At 42.2% G+C, this 18,343-nt stretch overlaps 6 protein-coding genes across 6 annotated transcripts; 3 read left to right on the forward strand and 3 right to left on the reverse strand.

Moving 5' to 3' along the window:
* Positions 1–45: 45 nt before the first annotated feature.
* EAE98_004130 (uncharacterized protein) lies at positions 46–936 on the reverse strand (the record flags this gene model as incomplete). Its single annotated transcript, XM_038951750.1, has 1 exon — positions 46–936. One exon carries the CDS (start codon positions 934–936, stop codon positions 46–48), a length of 891 nt encoding a protein of 296 aa, XP_038812223.1.
* Positions 937–2,930: 1,994 nt separating this feature from the next.
* EAE98_004131 (uncharacterized protein) lies at positions 2,931–5,305 on the reverse strand (the record flags this gene model as incomplete). The annotated part of the gene is made up of 3 exons (XM_038951751.1): positions 2,931–4,163; positions 4,221–4,787; positions 4,850–5,305. 3 exons carry the CDS (start codon positions 5,303–5,305, stop codon positions 2,931–2,933), a joined length of 2,256 nt encoding a protein of 751 aa, XP_038812224.1.
* Positions 5,306–5,760: 455 nt separating this feature from the next.
* On the forward strand, positions 5,761–7,299 carry EAE98_004132 (uncharacterized protein; the record flags this gene model as incomplete). The annotated part of the gene is made up of 1 exon (XM_038951752.1): positions 5,761–7,299. One exon carries the CDS (start codon positions 5,761–5,763, stop codon positions 7,297–7,299), a length of 1,539 nt encoding a protein of 512 aa, XP_038812225.1.
* Positions 7,300–8,098: 799 nt separating this feature from the next.
* EAE98_004133 (uncharacterized protein) lies at positions 8,099–10,003 on the reverse strand (the record flags this gene model as incomplete). Its single annotated transcript, XM_038951753.1, has 3 exons — positions 8,099–8,210; positions 8,268–9,260; positions 9,309–10,003. 3 exons carry the CDS (start codon positions 10,001–10,003, stop codon positions 8,099–8,101), a joined length of 1,800 nt encoding a protein of 599 aa, XP_038812226.1.
* Positions 10,004–10,600: 597 nt separating this feature from the next.
* On the forward strand, positions 10,601–13,234 carry EAE98_004134 (uncharacterized protein). The gene is made up of 2 exons (XM_038951754.1): positions 10,601–11,646; positions 11,693–13,234. Exons 1-2 carry the CDS (start codon positions 10,761–10,763, stop codon positions 13,024–13,026), a joined length of 2,220 nt encoding a protein of 739 aa, XP_038812227.1. The 5' UTR covers positions 10,601–10,760; the 3' UTR covers positions 13,027–13,234.
* A 533-nt stretch (positions 13,235–13,767) lies between these two features.
* Positions 13,768–14,221, forward strand: EAE98_004135 (uncharacterized protein; the record flags this gene model as incomplete). The annotated part of the gene is made up of 2 exons (XM_038951755.1): positions 13,768–13,900; positions 14,055–14,221. 2 exons carry the CDS (start codon positions 13,768–13,770, stop codon positions 14,219–14,221), a joined length of 300 nt encoding a protein of 99 aa, XP_038812228.1.
* Between the last annotated feature and the right edge of the window lie 4,122 nt (positions 14,222–18,343).

Genomic DNA, 18,343 nt, shown 5'->3' on the forward strand with positions numbered 1-18,343 from the left:
GTACATATAAAAGTGCTCAGCGCACAAAAAATTGGCAAAATCGCTCTATCCCTCGTAGTCCATGTCGCTCGAACTGAGACTATCCTCTTCACTCCCACTAAGCTCTCCAGCACCTATTTCGCCACCACCGCCACTGGTATCAGCACCAATTGGACCAAAATCGCTCAAAGAAGCACCGCTAGCTTGCTCTCTCTCCCAAATGGGTCGTAATCTCTCCACTTCTCTTCTAGTTTCCTCACAAAACTCATCCATCACCTCCGGTCGATCCGGAATCTCAATCTGCCGCAAGATTCGCTGATTCTCCATCGCTACCACATTGTTCTCGTCATGGTAGCCAATAACGGCCAAATTAGCCATTGGATTGGCGATTGGGGGGCCATTTAGACCATGGCTGGTATTTAGAAGGCTGTTTTGAAGCCCTGGGAGGCCACCAGCAAGGTAGCCGACAGGAGGAGGGGGAGCGAAGCGAGAATAATGTGGAGGGGGGTGGTGGGGGCGTAAAGCTGGAGCTAGATGGCTAGCTGGTTGTTGGTAGGTGATTTGAGGAGGGAGGATAGTAGGAGGATATACCAGAGCACGTGCTGGAGGAAGATGTGGAGGGAATCCACGTGGTCCATCGATATCGTATGGATTTATATAATGCGCGGGGTTATCCATGGGGATGTAGCGGCCGGCAGAAGGAGCAATGTAGCCTAGCCATTGCATGCCAGGCTCGGCTGGATAGGGCACGGCTGGATGGTCATCGGGGAGGGGGAGGGGACCGAAACTGGGGTGGAGGATGGGATGGTTGACCCAGGCGTTGGCTTGGGTGAGGGTTGCGAATTGGGGGACTGGGAGACCGAGGTAGTAGAGGGGATAGGGTGGGAGAGGTGCGGCTTGGATGTTTATATGGCCTGGGAGTTGGTAGAATGCTGGTTGGCGGTGGTTATTGTTCATTTTGGCGGTGGGGTGGTGTGAAAGGGTGTTGGTGGGTGGTTTTACTTCTTGAAATGGGTTATTTATGGGAGAAAACCGCTCAATTTTGATAATCAACCTTGTGAGACTAGATTTGAAAGTGAAATTATCGTAAATAACTCTTATTTAGACTATGAACTCTACTATATCACGCGTCAATACTACAGATTGGGCCAAGACCATATCGAACTTGTTGCATAATAAACTCTATGTATTATTAAAATGCTATCAAAGCTCTCGAAATACGATAATGGTAGAAATACAATAGCAGTCGTTGAAATCCAGAGCTCAACAACCTCAGTTCAGTCATTCTTGAGATCCCAGACACAGACTTGACCATTGTAAACATTTTGACACCCCAAAACAATAAACATATAATCAATCAATAGTGAGAACAACGATTAGCATAAGATAAAACATAGATAAATCAAAGAAAGTTGTTTAGCTTTGATAGTTAAGGTTTTGTCATCATTTCTCGGCTCCCTTACTCTAAGCGACAGCTAAAGTTAATAAAGTATCTAGATCTCGAAGGTCATTACATCATTAGTTCACAAACTGGACAATATTTGATTATTGAATTTTACTCGTATTATACTTTGTTTTGAGTGTTGGAATTGATTTGGTAGATTGAACTTATTTCATCAGGAAATCCATCATGTACATTCAATTGCTTTGAGATATCTAGTATATTTATCAAGATAGAACTTATTGTTAGATTAATACTCCCGATTGTTCAAATCAATTCTTTTCATCGAGGTATCTTCATTATTCAAACTCGTCAAATGTATCTAACTCTCCTAAGATATCTAGGACACTTGATGTTGTAAGACTAGGTGATATTTTGAGATAGTCTCAATTGCTCAAGTCGATTCTAGTTTTTGACATGTTCTCATTTCTCAGCCCGTTATACTTTTTTAATTATCTCAATTCAAGTAATGCACTCGATGATATAAAACTAAAGAATACATTGAGATATTTATAAATCTCTAAATCAATTTTAATCGTTATCATAATCTCATCATTCAAACCCATCACATATATTAAATTATCTCAAGATATCTAATTCTGATCATATTATCAAACCGACTTACAATTTGAAATATTCTTGATTCTTCAACTAGATTCCAGCTATCGAGCTATTCTCGTTATTCAAACTCGTCACATACATTGAATTACCTTGAAGTTTTTAACTCATCTGATATTCTAACATCAAGTAAAACATTGAGATACCCTCGATTCTCCAAGTCAACTTCATATATTGAAATATTCTCAATAATGAAATCCATCACATTTATTCAACCATCCTGAGGTATTCAATACATTTGATAGTACAAAGACGATAGAAATATTGGACGCCCTTAATCGTCCAAATCGATATCAAGTATCCAGAACACTTCATTGTCCAAACGCATCTGATAGTGCAAAGCAAAGTCAGACAATGAGATATCATTAATTATCAAAGCCAATAGAATAGAAATATTTGAATTTTCTTGATTGTCCAAATCAATATCAGGTATTCAGGATACTTCATTATATTGAAGTATTTTATAACACAAAGCCAAGGTAAACATTGAGATACTTTCGATTGTACAAATCGGTTTCAGTTATTCAAATCATTAAATTGTTTGAGCTAACTGGATGGATTCAAATATCCGGGGGTATTTACTACAATTTGGGACTTAGGAGTATATGAAGAATTCATTTCATGTCATCTCATGAAGCTTTATGGGATATTGGGACATTCTCAATTATAAACATGAAATTGTGTATAAAAGAATAGTTGGAGCCTTTACATGGTTTGTCATCATGAGTCAGTAGTGAAATACATCTGATGAAATGTAATGTAGTTAGGTACTCAAAGCATTCGTATCCGCTTGCGTCATAAGGTCTTTCGAGCCATTACTCTCATATGATAGAATATTTAGCGATTTTGAGGTTCATTGATATCGTGAGCTCCGCAGTATACACCCAACCGCCTACATATGATGCGCCCTCCTAAGTGTCTTCTCCGCCTCCTCCCTCACCCCGTCCCAAATCCTAAACATCTCCTCCCACTCCCCCCCACTACTCTTCCCCCACAATTCTCTCCACCATTTCCCCATCTCCTCAAACCCCCTCACACTCTTGATCCTCTCCAAATCCGTCTCAGATCCCTCATAAATAATCGTATCTATCCACAACGTACACAAAAATGCAAAAAGTGAATATCCCTCTATCTCCCTAATCTTCTTCACAGAATCCCGACACAGAGCCCTATCACCTTTGAGAAATGAATCCTGCAGATGGATTAGCAAAGCCAGTTCCGTGAAATCAGGCCCGGATTTAATAGTTTCGGTCTGGAGATTCGGAGAAAAGAGCTGCAAGCGCAAGATCTCAAGACTAAGTCCAAGAGTCGAAATTTGGAATCTGTGATCTTCTGAAGCGTTGGGAAATTCTTGGGAACATTGTTTTACAAAAATTGATGTTCCTCTATTCCACGCAAGTAAAGCTCTTCGACGTTCTTCCGTGGGAATCTGGATCTGTGGAACATCGGCTTGTCCAGATTTTAAGAGAGCGTCAATTTTATTTTTGTGATTCTGTACAATCGTCCACATAAATCCAATCAAATGTGTAAAACCAGAGAGTCTTTCTTCTTCCGAGACACCCTGTTTACTGAGATGATCAAATATCGCAGCAACACCTCTCCGTTGCGTCTCTTCGTGTGTCCAGAACGAGCTCTCAATCTTAGAACTTTGCAATAAAGACATTCCGAAACTCTGAGCGATTTTCCTCTCTTCGGATTCGGCTTGCGCGCCGAGTATCGCGTGAACACTTTCCCATCTCTCTCTTAGGATTTGATTATCGTGTCCTAATTTATGATCAACGCCTATACGTATAGTTGATACATCTCTAAATTTTATCGGCGTTCTATTTTTTGTATAGATGTCGAAATTCAGACGCACGCCGTGGTTGATTGATCGGAAGTGAAACAATTTGTGTCCGAATCTATGCACCATATAATCCCAAAATTCTTTTTGCTGCATATCTTCATAAAACGAAGCCGGTATTGGAAATTTCTCTTGGTAATCGAAGGGGCCAGGGTTCCTTAACGTTATACTCTTCGATCCACAAAGATCCTGACTTTCTACCGATGGCCAAATCGTCTCAAACCAATGTCCATATGGCATTCCTTTTACCGTCGTGAAAGAACGGACCGTGCCACCATTTAACTATAGCCACCATGATTAGTTCTCAAGATCTCAATTTTGGAAAGAGAGAAAACTCACAGCAACCTCGAAACTAAAGCCGGCTTCAGCCAATGGTTCCTCATCAAAAAACCACGGCGGATTCTCATCATCCGGATTCTCCACTCTCGTCCCATCTGTCTTCGGACAAACAAAATTAATCGCATGAATAATCTCATGCACAAGAGTAATAGCAGTTGCCCACTCCACCATCTTCCTCTCCGAAGTAGATAGATCATTTCTGAACAGTGATTGTAGCCTTGAATAAGCAAGCCATACATAAATCTGCCACTCCTTATTTTCCGCTTCATGATATTCCATGTATTGATAATTTGTTACGGTAAGCCCATACACACTATCTGGAAGTGTATCCTCCGGATCAATGGGATATTCAGGACCGCGAGGATCTTCATCGGGTGACATGAAGCCGAATTTGCAATTCCAGTTCTTTTCTAGATCGTCGAATACCTCTTCCATTCTCTTACGAACAAGACTGTAATCTGTGATGTTGTACGGAAGAAATGATACCAAATTATCCGGCACTTCATCTTTTGGACGAATCCTCGCTGGATCGATCGGAACTCTTTCACCAAATATCAGAGCTGCGAACTATGATCCAAATTAGCCCTATCCAATAAACCTTAGATGCTTCACAGCAGATCAGTTCCTACCCACGGTAATGTATACATGCTCATTATAGTCCTACTCGCCAATTGCAAAACCGGCTTCAATTTCTCATACACCAACGGATTATGCATTGACCAATCTCCCCTCTGCACCCCATCAATTATCAGCGGATACATATGGTCCCTCGTCAAATCCGGCTGATGAGGCTGTATTTCCCATCTCTCTTGTTGAAAAAGCGGCATGATGGGATTATCCAACGTAGACTCTTTCAAGTGCCTGTCAGTGATAACATCCATATCCGCCAATTCCCGAGCGGTAAATCCATCAAATTGCTCTCGTTGAAAGTCCTCAATTCTATTTCGGAGAACGATTTCTTCAGGATCCATGTGTGCTTTGGGGAAAAGAGGGGCGAGGGGTGTAAGCCCTGATATTTGGGGATTCTCTGACCAAGCGCCATATTTGGGAACATTGCGACTTTGGCGAAGGTCGTTTCGTAACATGGCTGGCGGGCGATGTAGTCTTCTGAAGTCTCCAAAATATACTGTGAGATAATATTTTCTTGCTGTGGTCGCGCTATACGGTAGATTGCAACGCTTTCCTTTGTTTGATTATGGCAGTTGGCTAGTTGTAATCGCAAAACATAACATCCATCTTTGTTGCATGTACACTAAAGTTACCACTCAATCCAGAATAATAGAGACAAAGGATTTTTGAAGTTTCTTCAACCCCAGAGCCAAAGTATTGCTGGTATCAAATAGCAAATCTGACCCTTTGTCAAGTTGCTATAAATTAATGAATTAGCTTAAAGAGGTATCGCCGGATCACCCGATCCGGACAAGAAACCAAAATAAAGACCTTCATATTCTCTCAAAGCAAAATCCTCTCCCATTTTCTCCCCATCACAAATCATGATCCCATCCGGTAAATCTTACAGTTGAACAGACTCTCAAATACCATGTCTACAATCGGCACCAACAGTTCTTCCCCTAGTCGCCTAACCTTCTTCACTCCCCCCCAATCCCCTAGAGCCTCACAACTAAGCACTCGACGAGCCTCCAAAGTCATAACCGCCAGTCCACGAAAAAGAGTTTCCTTCCCCGTCTTTCCCGAAGAAATCGAATTACCAAACCGTCAAACCTCATGGCGACAGAAGCTAGCCAACATACCAAGGCTATGGTCTGAATTCAGTACCTCGTTTCGCCATCGCATTTCCATAAAAAGACTCATCAAGATAATTCTTCTTATCTACGCAACTGTACTTATCATCCGCATCGTTGATATTCGCATCTCCCTGGGGAAGAATCCTTGGTACGAAAAAAAAGAAGAATATACCCACGAGGGAGAGAAAGACTTCCCCCACGAGAGAGAAGAAGAAAATTTTCGCGAAAGGAAGCAAGACTTTCAGCGCGAAGAGAAGCAATCTGCACATGGATATGATAATCGCGATGGATCTCACTTTTCACACCAACTCGAGCCCTACGAGTTAGTCAGTCCATTGTATGATCTCGCAAATCTAGATATAAGTCCTCAGCTTGATGTCATACAAGATGCATATTCCGATGCGCGATATGGACTTAACAGACTGAGAGATGGTCTACCACAACTGTCAAAAGCTTCTCCAGGACTAAGTACCAAAATTCGAAGTTTTCGAGATCAGGCCTGGACAGTCTCCGAAGCTATTGGAGGGTTTTCAAAGTTCGTGGATGTTTATGTTGGCACCTTTAAGCGAGAAACAGACCATCTAAGGGAACAACTCGCCAAAGTGAAACCGGGAGATGAACTTGCCAATCTAAATCTAGAAGATTGTAGAAAAGCGGGAGTAGTTTGGATCAATCATTATAAACGATTGAAACTAAAGATAAGAAATATGTGGAGGACGAAAGATGTATTTTCAAATGTTTTTGACTCAGCCATTAGAGAAAGGAAAAATCTTGAAAAAGCCCTGAGGAAAGCCGAGTCCGGTATGACCAAAGAAGCAAAAAAGCAGGAATGGAATAATTTTGATTTTCCCTCGGCATACCAATTTCTTGAACGATTTAGTCGGTGCAGAACTAAAGACAAAAATTGGGGGGGCTATGAGGAAACGATCAAAGAGTTGATCATATACATTGATGTATCACTCAAGGCTGCTAATGCACAAATCGAAAATTTGATGGCAGAATTCCAGCGGATTTTAAGCGTTGACGAGAACGAAGCAGATGTGGAATCGATCGATTTTCCGACAATTTTCAATCAAATGGAGGCGCTGAATCTTACCTTTGAGAAATATGAGCGGGTCAAAGCCCTGATTGAACGCACGAGAGAGAAATCGATGAAGGATTTGAGAAGAAGAGCTCATGATTCGAAAGATAGGATTAGATACTATAACTATGTTGCTAGCCAACAAAAAGAGCGTCTTGATAAGCAAATCATCACCCCGAGGGATAGGAAAAGGAAAGAATTTTTGCAGGAGCTGAGAGAAAGAAGAGTCAAGCAGAGTCAGAAAGGGAGGTAAGATTGTCGCATGGCTAAATGAGTCCGGAATCACCCTTGCAAACTTTCGAATTTTCAACTTTCAAAAAGCATTAAATTAAATTTCAGTAGAATCAAAATCGTTCGCTTTCGAGTCAATTGACTAAGTAAAAGTTTATACCCTAACCTACCCATCTAGTATGCACCCCATCTGTGACCACTTTGAATGCATGCGTTGCTTGACAAATCAAAGATCATCAGATTCTGAGGAGAAAAGAGGTAGTGAAAACAAAGTCGACGGGTACTGAAGTATAAATTAATGAGGATATCTCCAGAGTCTGACGAATAGCATTTGAAATTGCCCTCCCCATCTATTACTAGATGCTAGATATCAGATATTTGCAACTGACAAATAGATCCCAGTAGGCAGATAGGTACATCAGCCCGTAAAGTCATAGCCAGCAAGGTATCTGAGCACAATCGACTGTAAAATCAAGAGAGCACTTCTCTCTCAGACTAGTTGAGCCCCTCTTGATCAATTTCCAACAGCCTGTAGAGACGTGCTCATATTCATATCCACATTTGAATCGTCACAACATTAGCACCATGAACATAATCCGGAGAATTCATATACCATTCGCAATTATAGCTAACAATCGTTTGAGCTCTTCATAACTTCGAGTCTTGTGAAACTCACTGACCAGTACGCTGGGTATATTACCACCATCCATCCATACCAATCATTCCCTTCGTCCTCCCTGAAATCCAATATCAAAGCTAAATGCTTAATAATACACGCTGAAAAGTAGAAGTAGTCTTTCTCTTTGAATCTAAAAGTAATTTTATAGTTTAGGCTTGACGTTATTTGCGCTCGCACTTGCTTCCTTGTTGACAATAATGTCGCCAGATTTTGGTCCGTTGCCGAAGAAGATGACTTCTACCGTAAGATCATCACTGTAAATTTGTCAGCATGGTTTCATGGAAAGAAACAGCGTAAAGAGCGTAATATACCGGTATCTTCTAGAATAAGGGGCAGGCAGTGACAGTAAAGCGCAAACCATATCCTTATCCTTTCCACCTAATGCATTTCGTACCAAATGTGTGGCGACATTTTTGTCCTCAACAACAAATCTATCACTTTCAGTGACGCCCCATTGACGTTGTCGAATTGGGGCTTTTTGGCCACTGTTACCATCATCTTTACTTGTTTCTACAGGTAATCCTTTTTGCGACGCTGTAAACATTTTAGTCCATGAACTTGCGGAATTTCCATTCGAATCGGCTGAATGTTTATCAATCCATTGTCCAACCAAACCGACTACTTCTTCGTTTGAGAGCATCTCCCAGAGTCCATCCGTAGCCATTACAACAAAGTCTCCACTCTCCGGTTGAATCTTGGTAGTTGTTACTACAGGTTCCGCAGTGACGTACGGTGGGGTTCTGAGAAGGCTGGATGGTGTTCTCCCAAAGAAAGATTCCTTTAGCCTCTCTGAAACTTGACGAGTCCATTTATAAGTGGCGTCGCCGAATGCGCGAGTTGGTTCGAGACCTCCCAAGACACGGCCATTTCTAATGACGTGATCCTCTCCAGGATGTAATTTCCTCATTCTGGCTTCTTCATCTTGATTGCTACCAGTTTGATCGATTGATAAAGCTTTAGCAGTCCATTTCCCACTATCGCTTCGTCTTCCTAAGATTGCGCGTGAATCTCCTGTGCATGCGACGCGCAAGAGTCCGGTGTTGGTATCATAGAAGGAGAGGAGCGCGCAAGATCCTGATAATGCTGGGGCTAACAGTTCTGCTGCGACCAATTTCGAATTGCCTTTCATTACTTTCTGCGCACTTTCATGTACAATCTCATTGTCGAGTCGAGTGAAGCCGGTCTTCATCGCAGCTTCAATGGCTTCGGTAGAAGGGTTTGGAGAGGCTTGGTAGGTAGAATTGAGTTCTCTAGCGACATAATTGATCAATACTTGTCGTAATTTCGCAGAAGTAGTCCAGCCTCTGTTAAGATGTTAGTGAGTGTGGTTGTAAATTGGAATAGAAACATACGAGTGCCCATCGAAAACACCCCAAAACATCCAATCCGAAGGTGATTGTCCGGCAATTGCTTCATTGGTTTCAATAATCTTTTCAGAATGATCATCCTCAATTGGGTCATTGCTTGGGATTTGAACGACATCGTATCGCACAACTCCCTTGCCACGACCGACAAAATAAGATTCCTCATTTCTTCTCAATTTTGAAGTTGCTTGCTCTGGTGTTAACATTTCTAAAACTTTTCTTCCAGAATCGTCGGTATCCTTTGAAATTGGACCTTCAATGGTGTCAGTATAAAGACCTTCTGTGCTGACAATTACAGCCTTTCTAGCATCCGCGGTCTCTTCGGGCCCGATCGGTGTTGAATAGATGGTGCTAGTTGAGAAGCCGCGGGATTGTTGTACTGATGAAGTTGGACTGGCTTCTTGAGTGAGAGTTCCGTCTTCGTTGTATGCATACCATGCGCCATATCCAACCAAGCCTGAAACGAAGGCCAGACCAAACCTTCGCCAATACATCGAGGCTGGGATGACGGAAGTATGAAGTGGTGAAGCTGATGATGCTGATGATTTGGGAATAGGAGTTCTACCGGAAGAATATCGTGCACTTAGAACATAGTTTGATGGTTGAAAGATGCTACCACGGGTGCTACGAAGAGCAGGTAATTGTCTCGCCGTGCGAATCGCTTTTAATGCTACTCGACGCATTGGAAATGAAGATTTCTAGTATTTAGGAAAATCCAAAGTTTTGAGTTCCTGGGGGGGGGGTTTAGCTAAGCTTGATTTCCGAGATAACGCTTTGGTAGTGTAGTACCCCGGATATTGCCAGGACCGTGAGAGGGGTGGCTGGGCGGACGGTATTGATATGTATTTGATATTACGACAATTGAGAGGATGATAATGGTAGCAGGTAGAGGAAGGGTGATAAAGACCAAAAGACGACGACCTAGTATTCTTCTTATCAATATAACATACTGGGTAGGTGAGTATTGGTAGATATTCTCAATATTTTGTTGAGCAAGTACAACGTGAACGACTACGATAGCAGGCACTACTATATACAAGACAAGTACCACTTTTACTAGGTCTGTGTATCAGAGTCTGCGAGGTCTTCCACTGTTGCTCTTGCCAGCAGTAAAATGGATCTGCTCTCTGCTTAATAAGCTGAAACATGACCAATCAAACAATTAAGTAAGCAATCTCTATCGGTCCACCAGGTGGTCTACCAGTCTATCAACCCCACTAGCTCGAGACTATGAGATGTAGGTAATAATAAGTGGTGAGTGAAGCAAATGCGTCATTCCCCGTTCAATTTTTATTGGAACAAATGTATGATTCTAGAATAGAATAGGACCGCTATTTTTCACAATCGCATTTATTGCCACTTTTATCCTCACAGTTCTACGCATACGTCTTGATTTCATTGCTATAATTCAAATAACAACTGCCCTCCCCCTCCCTCATTATGTCGAGTAGACAATTACGAAAGTTACAACAACAGCGCGAGCTGGAACAGCAAGCCAAACTTCAAGCTCAAGAGGAAGCGGCAGAAGCGGCAGAAGAAGAAGAATCTGATGAAGAGCCACAACCTTCACAATCAAAACCGAGCCTGTTTGCGAATTTTGCAGCGTTAGAAGACTTAGAAGACGATGACGAATCGAAGGGCATTGATGATGATGAAGAACCGGCGGAAGAAGAATTGAGCGAACCTTCTCCAGTTGTGACCGCGAAGAAACCCAAAAAACCAAAGAAAAAGAAGAAGGTGAAGAATGCTGGAAAAGGGAAAGACTCCGCAAAAGCTGCTGAAACTAAACCGAAGAACGATCTGGATGACATTGACCAAGCTTTGAAAGAGTTGAATTTGAAGAATCCAAATGCTACGAGTATGACGAGTTCAATCGAAGTGGATGAAGAATACGGAAGAGTTTGTTTTCTCTTGGGTATCAACACGCAGCATCTCAAAGTTGCAAACGAAATGCGAAGCTTATTTGGACGAGCTGCTACAGAGCCAAATGAAGATCCTGGAGGACCTACTGGCCGCGGAGCAAGAAGAAGGCAACATAATCAAGAAATGGATTTAGAGACAGTCTTGAAGGGACACCATCAACCTGGCAAAGGTCTTCCAGAGCTTACCTTGCGACGTAACCTCTTCATACAGGGGAAGGATGAGTGGCCAAAATCTAGCTCGGGTGGATTAACGATGGAAGTCGTCGAAAACCAAGATGTGGTTGATGGCACCATAGAATACAGATTTGTACATGATCAATCATACCAATCTGTGCAGGCAACATTTCAAGGTCTGGTTGAAATGGGTGATCCCCAAAATCTTATTAGATTCATTGTGAGATATCGTGAGTACAATCTATACTTCACGTAGCTTTAACTGACCAATAATAGCGTACAACATTTCACTCCTTCTCCAAGTCAGCAAGATTGCCAAGAATCAAGGGGACCATTCTCTAGCATCGGATCTTGTTGAGAGAGCTCTTTTTACATTTGGTCGAATATCTTTATCATCCTTTGGTACTAAATTGGCCAAAGGTAAAGCTCGATTAGATTTCAGTAGACCAGAGAATCGAGAACTTTGGTTGGCTGGATATCACTACATAAAATCTCTCATCATGAAGGGAACTTACCGAACTGCATTTGAATGGGCAAAACTGCTCTTGAGTTTGGATCCCGAAACCGATCCATATTGCATGAGATGGATGATACACCATCTCGCTTTACGTGCACATGAGTTTCAGTGGCTTTTGGACTTTGCCGCCAGTCGAAATATACCCGAGTGGGCAAACACAATAAGTTACGCCAAACCATCATTTGCTCTGGCCGCGCAACAACTTAAGGACGCGGTCAAATGTAGAAGTCTTCTATCGGAATCTATGCAACAGGTACCTTGGCTGTTTTGTCGACTATTTCAAGAACTAAACCTTGACGCACCTCCGTCAATTTGGGGATCGCAACCACCAACTGCGTCTGATACTTTCTTCACGCAACTATATGTTCTCCAAACAAAAGATCTTTGGAATACTACCGAGTCTACTGCATTACTCATGGAAATTGCGCATACAATAGATAAGCCCGATTTATCGGAAGCTTCCCTCCTCTCGGATCTTAGGGAATTAAATCTTGATGTTGTTAGGTTTGTTTATTTGGAAAATCAACCAGATTTGATGAGTCTCGTTCCATCAAATCTCCTCCATAGAAGCAACAACTCAGATTCAGATCCATTACCACCTTATTCGAATACCATCTCCTACCCATCTCAAAGAAGAACTCTGGGAAATGAGCACGAACCCGTTGAAGATAGATTTAATGATCCGCTCGCGGCTCTCGCACGACTCATGCCAGGGTTTCCAGGATTAGAAGCATTCCGAGCCCGTGGAGTAGAGGATGACGATATCGATGGTGGCGGTGAATCGGAGGATGAAGCAGACGCACTTGAACGATTAAGAAATTTTGCAGAAGGATTACCGGAAGGGGAACTGGAGGGAGACGCTGAAGAAGGATCAGAAGGACAACCACGTGGACCATCACTTTCTGCAGCTTCAAGAATTTTGCAATATCTTGGCTTTTGGAGAACACCGGAAGATTTCGACAACTCCGAATATGAGGAGGATGACAATGATTCAATACCTGCATTGAGTCACCCAGAGGGACAAGATGTGGACCATAGGCAGCCACGTGTTGAAGATGCGGACGACGATGAAGAAACGCCTGGTTTGACTTGAATGGAAATATTCACGTCTGTATATTACAGCTAGAGCAATTTTAAAGTGAATAGTATGATCTTCAGCGCAAATCAGATGTGTATTACTCGGACCTGTGATATCAGTGCGCACAAACGTTGAACCTGCATTTACAATTGCATGTTGTAGGTTATGCTGCACGTTCAGAAGACGTAATTGTGTAATTAAATAGCTTCAACCCAAAGCGTTTTCAAATAACCCTTCTTACCCATTGCCTCCTGTGATACCCGCTCCCAATATTAAACCATCCATATCGATATTAGGAAAGCGGATTCGACCCCTTGAAAAACATGCTCACAATATCCCATAACATCTCACACCACCGAAGAAGCAATATCCGTCCGTGATGGTACTCCATTCCATAATCCCCGTTTGTGTGATGACATGACCACTCGACTCAGCCAGTCAATTAATGATCTGTTCTGAGCAAGTTTCATCCTTGTTTGGCGCCAGGCCAGGGTCCATCGGCTTTGTGATTTCTAAGCGAGCGCATTGCGTTATCAGTGCAGGTGCCCCTCTCAGCCTTTCCGCAGCTTCGAAAGTATTATAAGGATCCGTCGTCGCATCCTCTTTCTCTCGTTACTTTCCATACAACAATAAACTCGATTTTTTACTTTACTACATCGCATACCTACGTCTACGAATTAAGATTTGTTCTTTGTTCATAACCTCACGATTACACCCTCAGAGATACGATAAGAACAGACACATACATCAAACATAATGGCAGACACCGGAGTAAACACACCAGCTGCTTTGATCGCAGAGGAGGGCGAACATACATACAAGTTCAACATTTCGATGAGCTGTGGAGGATGTTCTGGGGCTGTTGATAGAGTTTTGAAGAAATTAGATGGTGAGTTTGTTTTGTTTTCTTGTTCTCTGATATCTTACTCTTCTCTGTTTCGCGCATGAAATACATGGGCGTCGCGCAGCTTGGTGTCGCATATCTATCAACCATCTTGATCAAAAACCTTAGCATAAAAGAAGATCACTGACGAAGAGAATAGGTGTCCGCGCATACGAAGTCAGCCTCGAAGGTCAAACCGCAACGGTCATCGCAAAGCCGGAGTTAGAATTTGATACTGTGTTGGAGAAGATCGCAAAGACCGGAAAGAAGATTAATACGGCGGAGGCGGATGGCGTGAGCAAGGATGTTGGTGTTAAGACTGAATAAGGGGTTAGAGAGAAGGAGAGGAATGGATTTTTGAGGGTTTGATGGGTAGATGATGGCGGATGATGGGATACACATACGTATGGGGTAGAGAGATACTGGTAGATTGAGATACAGATTGCGCGGGTATCTAATAGATGTGGAGGATCAATACGAAATTATGACCTACATTTACTGTGTTCTGGTGATGTTCGGTATGGTGTACTGGGTGTTACTTTACATTTCCTTTCAGTACAATTTCCGTGTGTCATATCAAGACTGGACGTTGAGAGGGGAGAGAATCTCGCTGATAAGACGATGACTGGTAGTACCAGCCCATTCCCTCAAGAATATAGACGGCTCTACGAGTCTGCCTTCTCCGAAACAAGACCACCAAAAACAATTGCTATGAATAATGGGCCGCGCCAAATTTTTACTGCGGATAGGTACATACAATATGTGATGACGAGATCTTCGCGAATGGGAGCAGTATATAAATGCTCGTCGCTGCAAATTAAAATAATTAACAGCTACTCTCAGGAGTCGAATACAAGGACAGGGGATAATTAATCACTGTGGTGATCTATCTTGTAGCATTTATTCCTACGAGTAATGGCTAGTATTTTGCTTGATTCTGCTGTCTTTGTTTGTGCTCTCCCCCCTCCTCTGAGTGTTGCTTTTGTCGTTGAGAAATTATTCTTACTGTCGTTTAAAGTAAGATACCTAAGATATTACATTTACTACTCTCATCTCTTCGCAAGCTCATCCCGCAATCAAGTGGATGTATGTGAGATTCCGAAAACAAGTGCTTGCGCACCTTGCGTACGGATTTGGATGCGGAGATGAGTTTACGATGTATTGGCTTTGCAACGCAAACTTTGGGTCTAGAAATACTATCGCTGGGTGCTGAAGTGATTTTTGCTGTTTGTGTATGTATGTGTGTTTGGAGAGGTTTTTTATGTGAATGGTTTGAGGATTTGTGGGGTTTGATGGTAATGGGGTTGATAGAGAGGGGGGAGGGGTGTTGATATTCACTGGGCAGACTCTAAAGCTACTTTCGTATTTCGCTCTTCTTGGGAAGACCCAGAACAACAAGGTACGATTAATCGTCTTTTGAGAATCATCATCAATGATCTATCTACATTTCTGAGTGAATACACGATCTCCAAATTTGGTTCCCACCTTCTTCGATGATTCACATATCAAACCGTCAACGCGTGCTTAATTTTCCCTTTGCTTTCTGGTGGATGGGATTCACCGATAATGAGAATGGATAAGATGGCGCAAGATATTTCCTTGTTTAAAATTCAAGGGAGGGAGAGAGAAGCTTTTATATCTACATATCTACATATATATTTTGCGTCAACGAGAAAGGAAAGTTCCATGTTTGTAGGACAGAAACTTTTGGATCCTCAAGTGGGAGGTTTGGTGGGTTGTGAAACTGGGCTTGAGGATTTTTGTGTGAGAGTGTGTGATGTTGGTAGTATGCGGAGGGTAGAGAAAGGGGAGATGATGAGATGATGAGATGACCGGGGGCGGGAGGGGTTGGGTCGGATGGGGAGGTTTGGTTGTTGTCGGTTTTGTGTCGTTTTTGTTGTGTTTTTATTGGGTTGAGATATATTTTACTGTTGTTATTCTTATTACTAGCGTTATTATTTCCTTCATCTCAAAATATCAATTACAAATTATTAAAATCACATCGGACTAGATACTGAAAAGCAGCAGTCGAGAAGAAACAGATATTCTACGCTGAACATTTCACTGTGAATCATGGAGCCACGGTAGCCCTTGTGCTTTTCCCGTTCATAGTTGAGGAAAGATAGCATGAGAGGTTACTTAATACCTGCTCGCGATTGAAAATACTCCTCCTAGAGAATATTAGTAATAGATGTTATAGTGTATGCATGATTCTCCGACCTTTCAGCATCTCTTCCGTGCTTTGCCTTGACAGCGACAATTACTCTGGTCCATTCTTCCTCTCCCCGTGTAATTCCTCTTTCCGTGTATTGATTTGATTGTCTATTTAACCTACCGGGCGGGGGCCGCATTTCGATCTATCGAGTTATTCTCAAAGAGTGAATGGTCTTCTGGTACGAGTAGGCTGGCGCTCCGCCACTCATTCATACCGAGGTTCTTGGTGATAGAATACTAGGTGACTAGTTTGCGTTTTCCTTAGGAAGTGTGTTATTCACTTTTTGCTCAACATTCTCCCAGTACTTAGTACTACCTATATAAGAGATGTTGAAAGAGATCTTAATCTCCCTATAATCACCTCTAGCCACTCAATCCATACTAAAGTATCAGTGACTCAAAGATTCTTGTGCGGAGATTTGGAGGTTACTTTAGGTTTGTTGGGGGGTAGCGTTGTGAGTTACTATGTATTGAAGATTTTGATCTGGGGGAGTTGAGATTTTGATATTGTTGTTGTTTTAGTCAGTGTTATGTTGAGATTCTTCCGATTTTGCTGTTGGTGGATCGGTAGTCACGCTTTCTCGTTGTCGTCGTTGTATACGTGATTGATGCTGAGTTCATTCACTTATCATCACTGCACTGAACATATTTGACACCATACCGTACTAGTGGATATTTAAGTAGAGAGATATACTAGTATACCAGATCCTTTTATCCTATTGATCCCGTACTTCGGGTGCATGCGAATCCATGAGCTTTTTTCTTGGGCCTCTTCCTATACTAGATTATGGGTTTTCGATTGAAGTTTGAGGAGGCCTTATATACTTACAGATTGAATATTTCTTAGTGAGATATAGGGTTTGTATTGTCTTGAGCGGCTATTGCTGGGGAAGGGGTGTTGGGGTGGGTAGATGGGAGATGTTTGATATCGCTACATATGATTCCGAGATCTTACTTCATTTGGTGGTATATAAAATCTCTAACTTTGAATTCAAATTTATTAACTCGATCAGACTACGCGCAACAAAAGTTCAGGGGGATTCCGCTGCGTTGCGCCTTTTGGAAACAGTCTTGTCTTCCGAGCTTGGCGGCTTTATTTTCATATTATTGGGTTTGAGTTGCTATTTCAGCCGTATGTGAAGTGCGCAGTCGGCTCTAGGCGATTCAGAGCAGTTGCAAGTAATTCTTCCTGTTGTCGAAGCGTTTTTGGTTTTGATTTCGTCAATTTTTGTCATTTACTGTTGTTCATTACTGCCTTGACAAAATTCCCATATCCACTAAAAGAGGTAGAATTACCAAACTGCTACGGTATCATGGACTTTTTCTCAGGGAAGTCAATTGTCTCGCGGGGATTTTTTTCTTTCGGTCTGTCGCCATGGCATAAAAATCCCGTCAGTGCATGCTCACTTGCTCTCGCTGCAAATTCGGAAGGGGGGTTTTATATTCATTTCTTGGGTTTATTTGAGTGGATTCGTGTGGATGAGTAAATTGCCATTTTTGTCTGTTCAACAATGCGAGTCCTTGGAATCGGTACAGCGACATTTTGTCGACGCCCCAGCGGCCTCAAACTTGGAGTACTTAAACACCCGGGTTGAGAGACTGAAAATAACTAAGTTTCACGCGTTACCTATTGATCAACAGCGCAAGAAGTCTCGCATTTCTTCAACTTGGTCTTGCGATTCAAGTAGAAAGGGGCTTCTGGGAACCATCCCCTATCTTTTAGTCGATTTATGCTTGAATGTTCATATTTAATCATGTTGTCTCTATATATCAATCTGTCATTTTAGTTGTCGTTCTCAGTTCTCAATTTTGGTTGCCATTGTGACATATTCTAGTCAGTGATTGAATATGATTAGTCTACCATCTCAAGTTCTCTCGTTCACTTTATGTCAGTGGAGGCTCGAAACATTCTAAATTCATTGAGAGACTCTAGGTACAATCTTCTGTAGCTGTGTTGGTTAACCCTTGACTCTATTAGCAGAGTGTTTGAGATTTACTTGTTCTTAGGGTGCCCGTGATTACAGCGTGTCTTTACATCTAAATCCTGCTCCGAAAAGTGGCTACCACCCGAACTACCCTCAGCTTACCCCCTCCGGTGGGTATACCTTCAGCATCCAGCAGCTTTTTCACATCATATCCTCAAGCGTCGAAATCTTCAAATGAACACAGGTAATATCCATTCCTGATATTCCCCTTTCCATCACCATCTTCCACCATATAGATCTCAACACAAGC

Source organism: Botrytis deweyae (genome assembly GCF_014898535.1).
Source record: "Botrytis deweyae strain B1 chromosome Unknown BDEW_007, whole genome shotgun sequence".
NCBI classification, from domain to species: Eukaryota; Fungi; Ascomycota; class Leotiomycetes; order Helotiales; family Sclerotiniaceae; genus Botrytis; species Botrytis deweyae.

Bases quoted from the DNA above. Each gene is read 5' to 3' on its own strand.
- EAE98_004134 (XM_038951754.1), top strand. From the start codon at position 10,761: ATGTCGAGTAGACAATTACGAAAGTTACAACAACAGCGCGAGCTGGAA. The intron at 11,647-11,692 runs GTGAGTACAATC...GACCAATAATAG, and splicing joins TAGATTCATTGTGAGATATC to CGTACAACATTTCACTCCTT.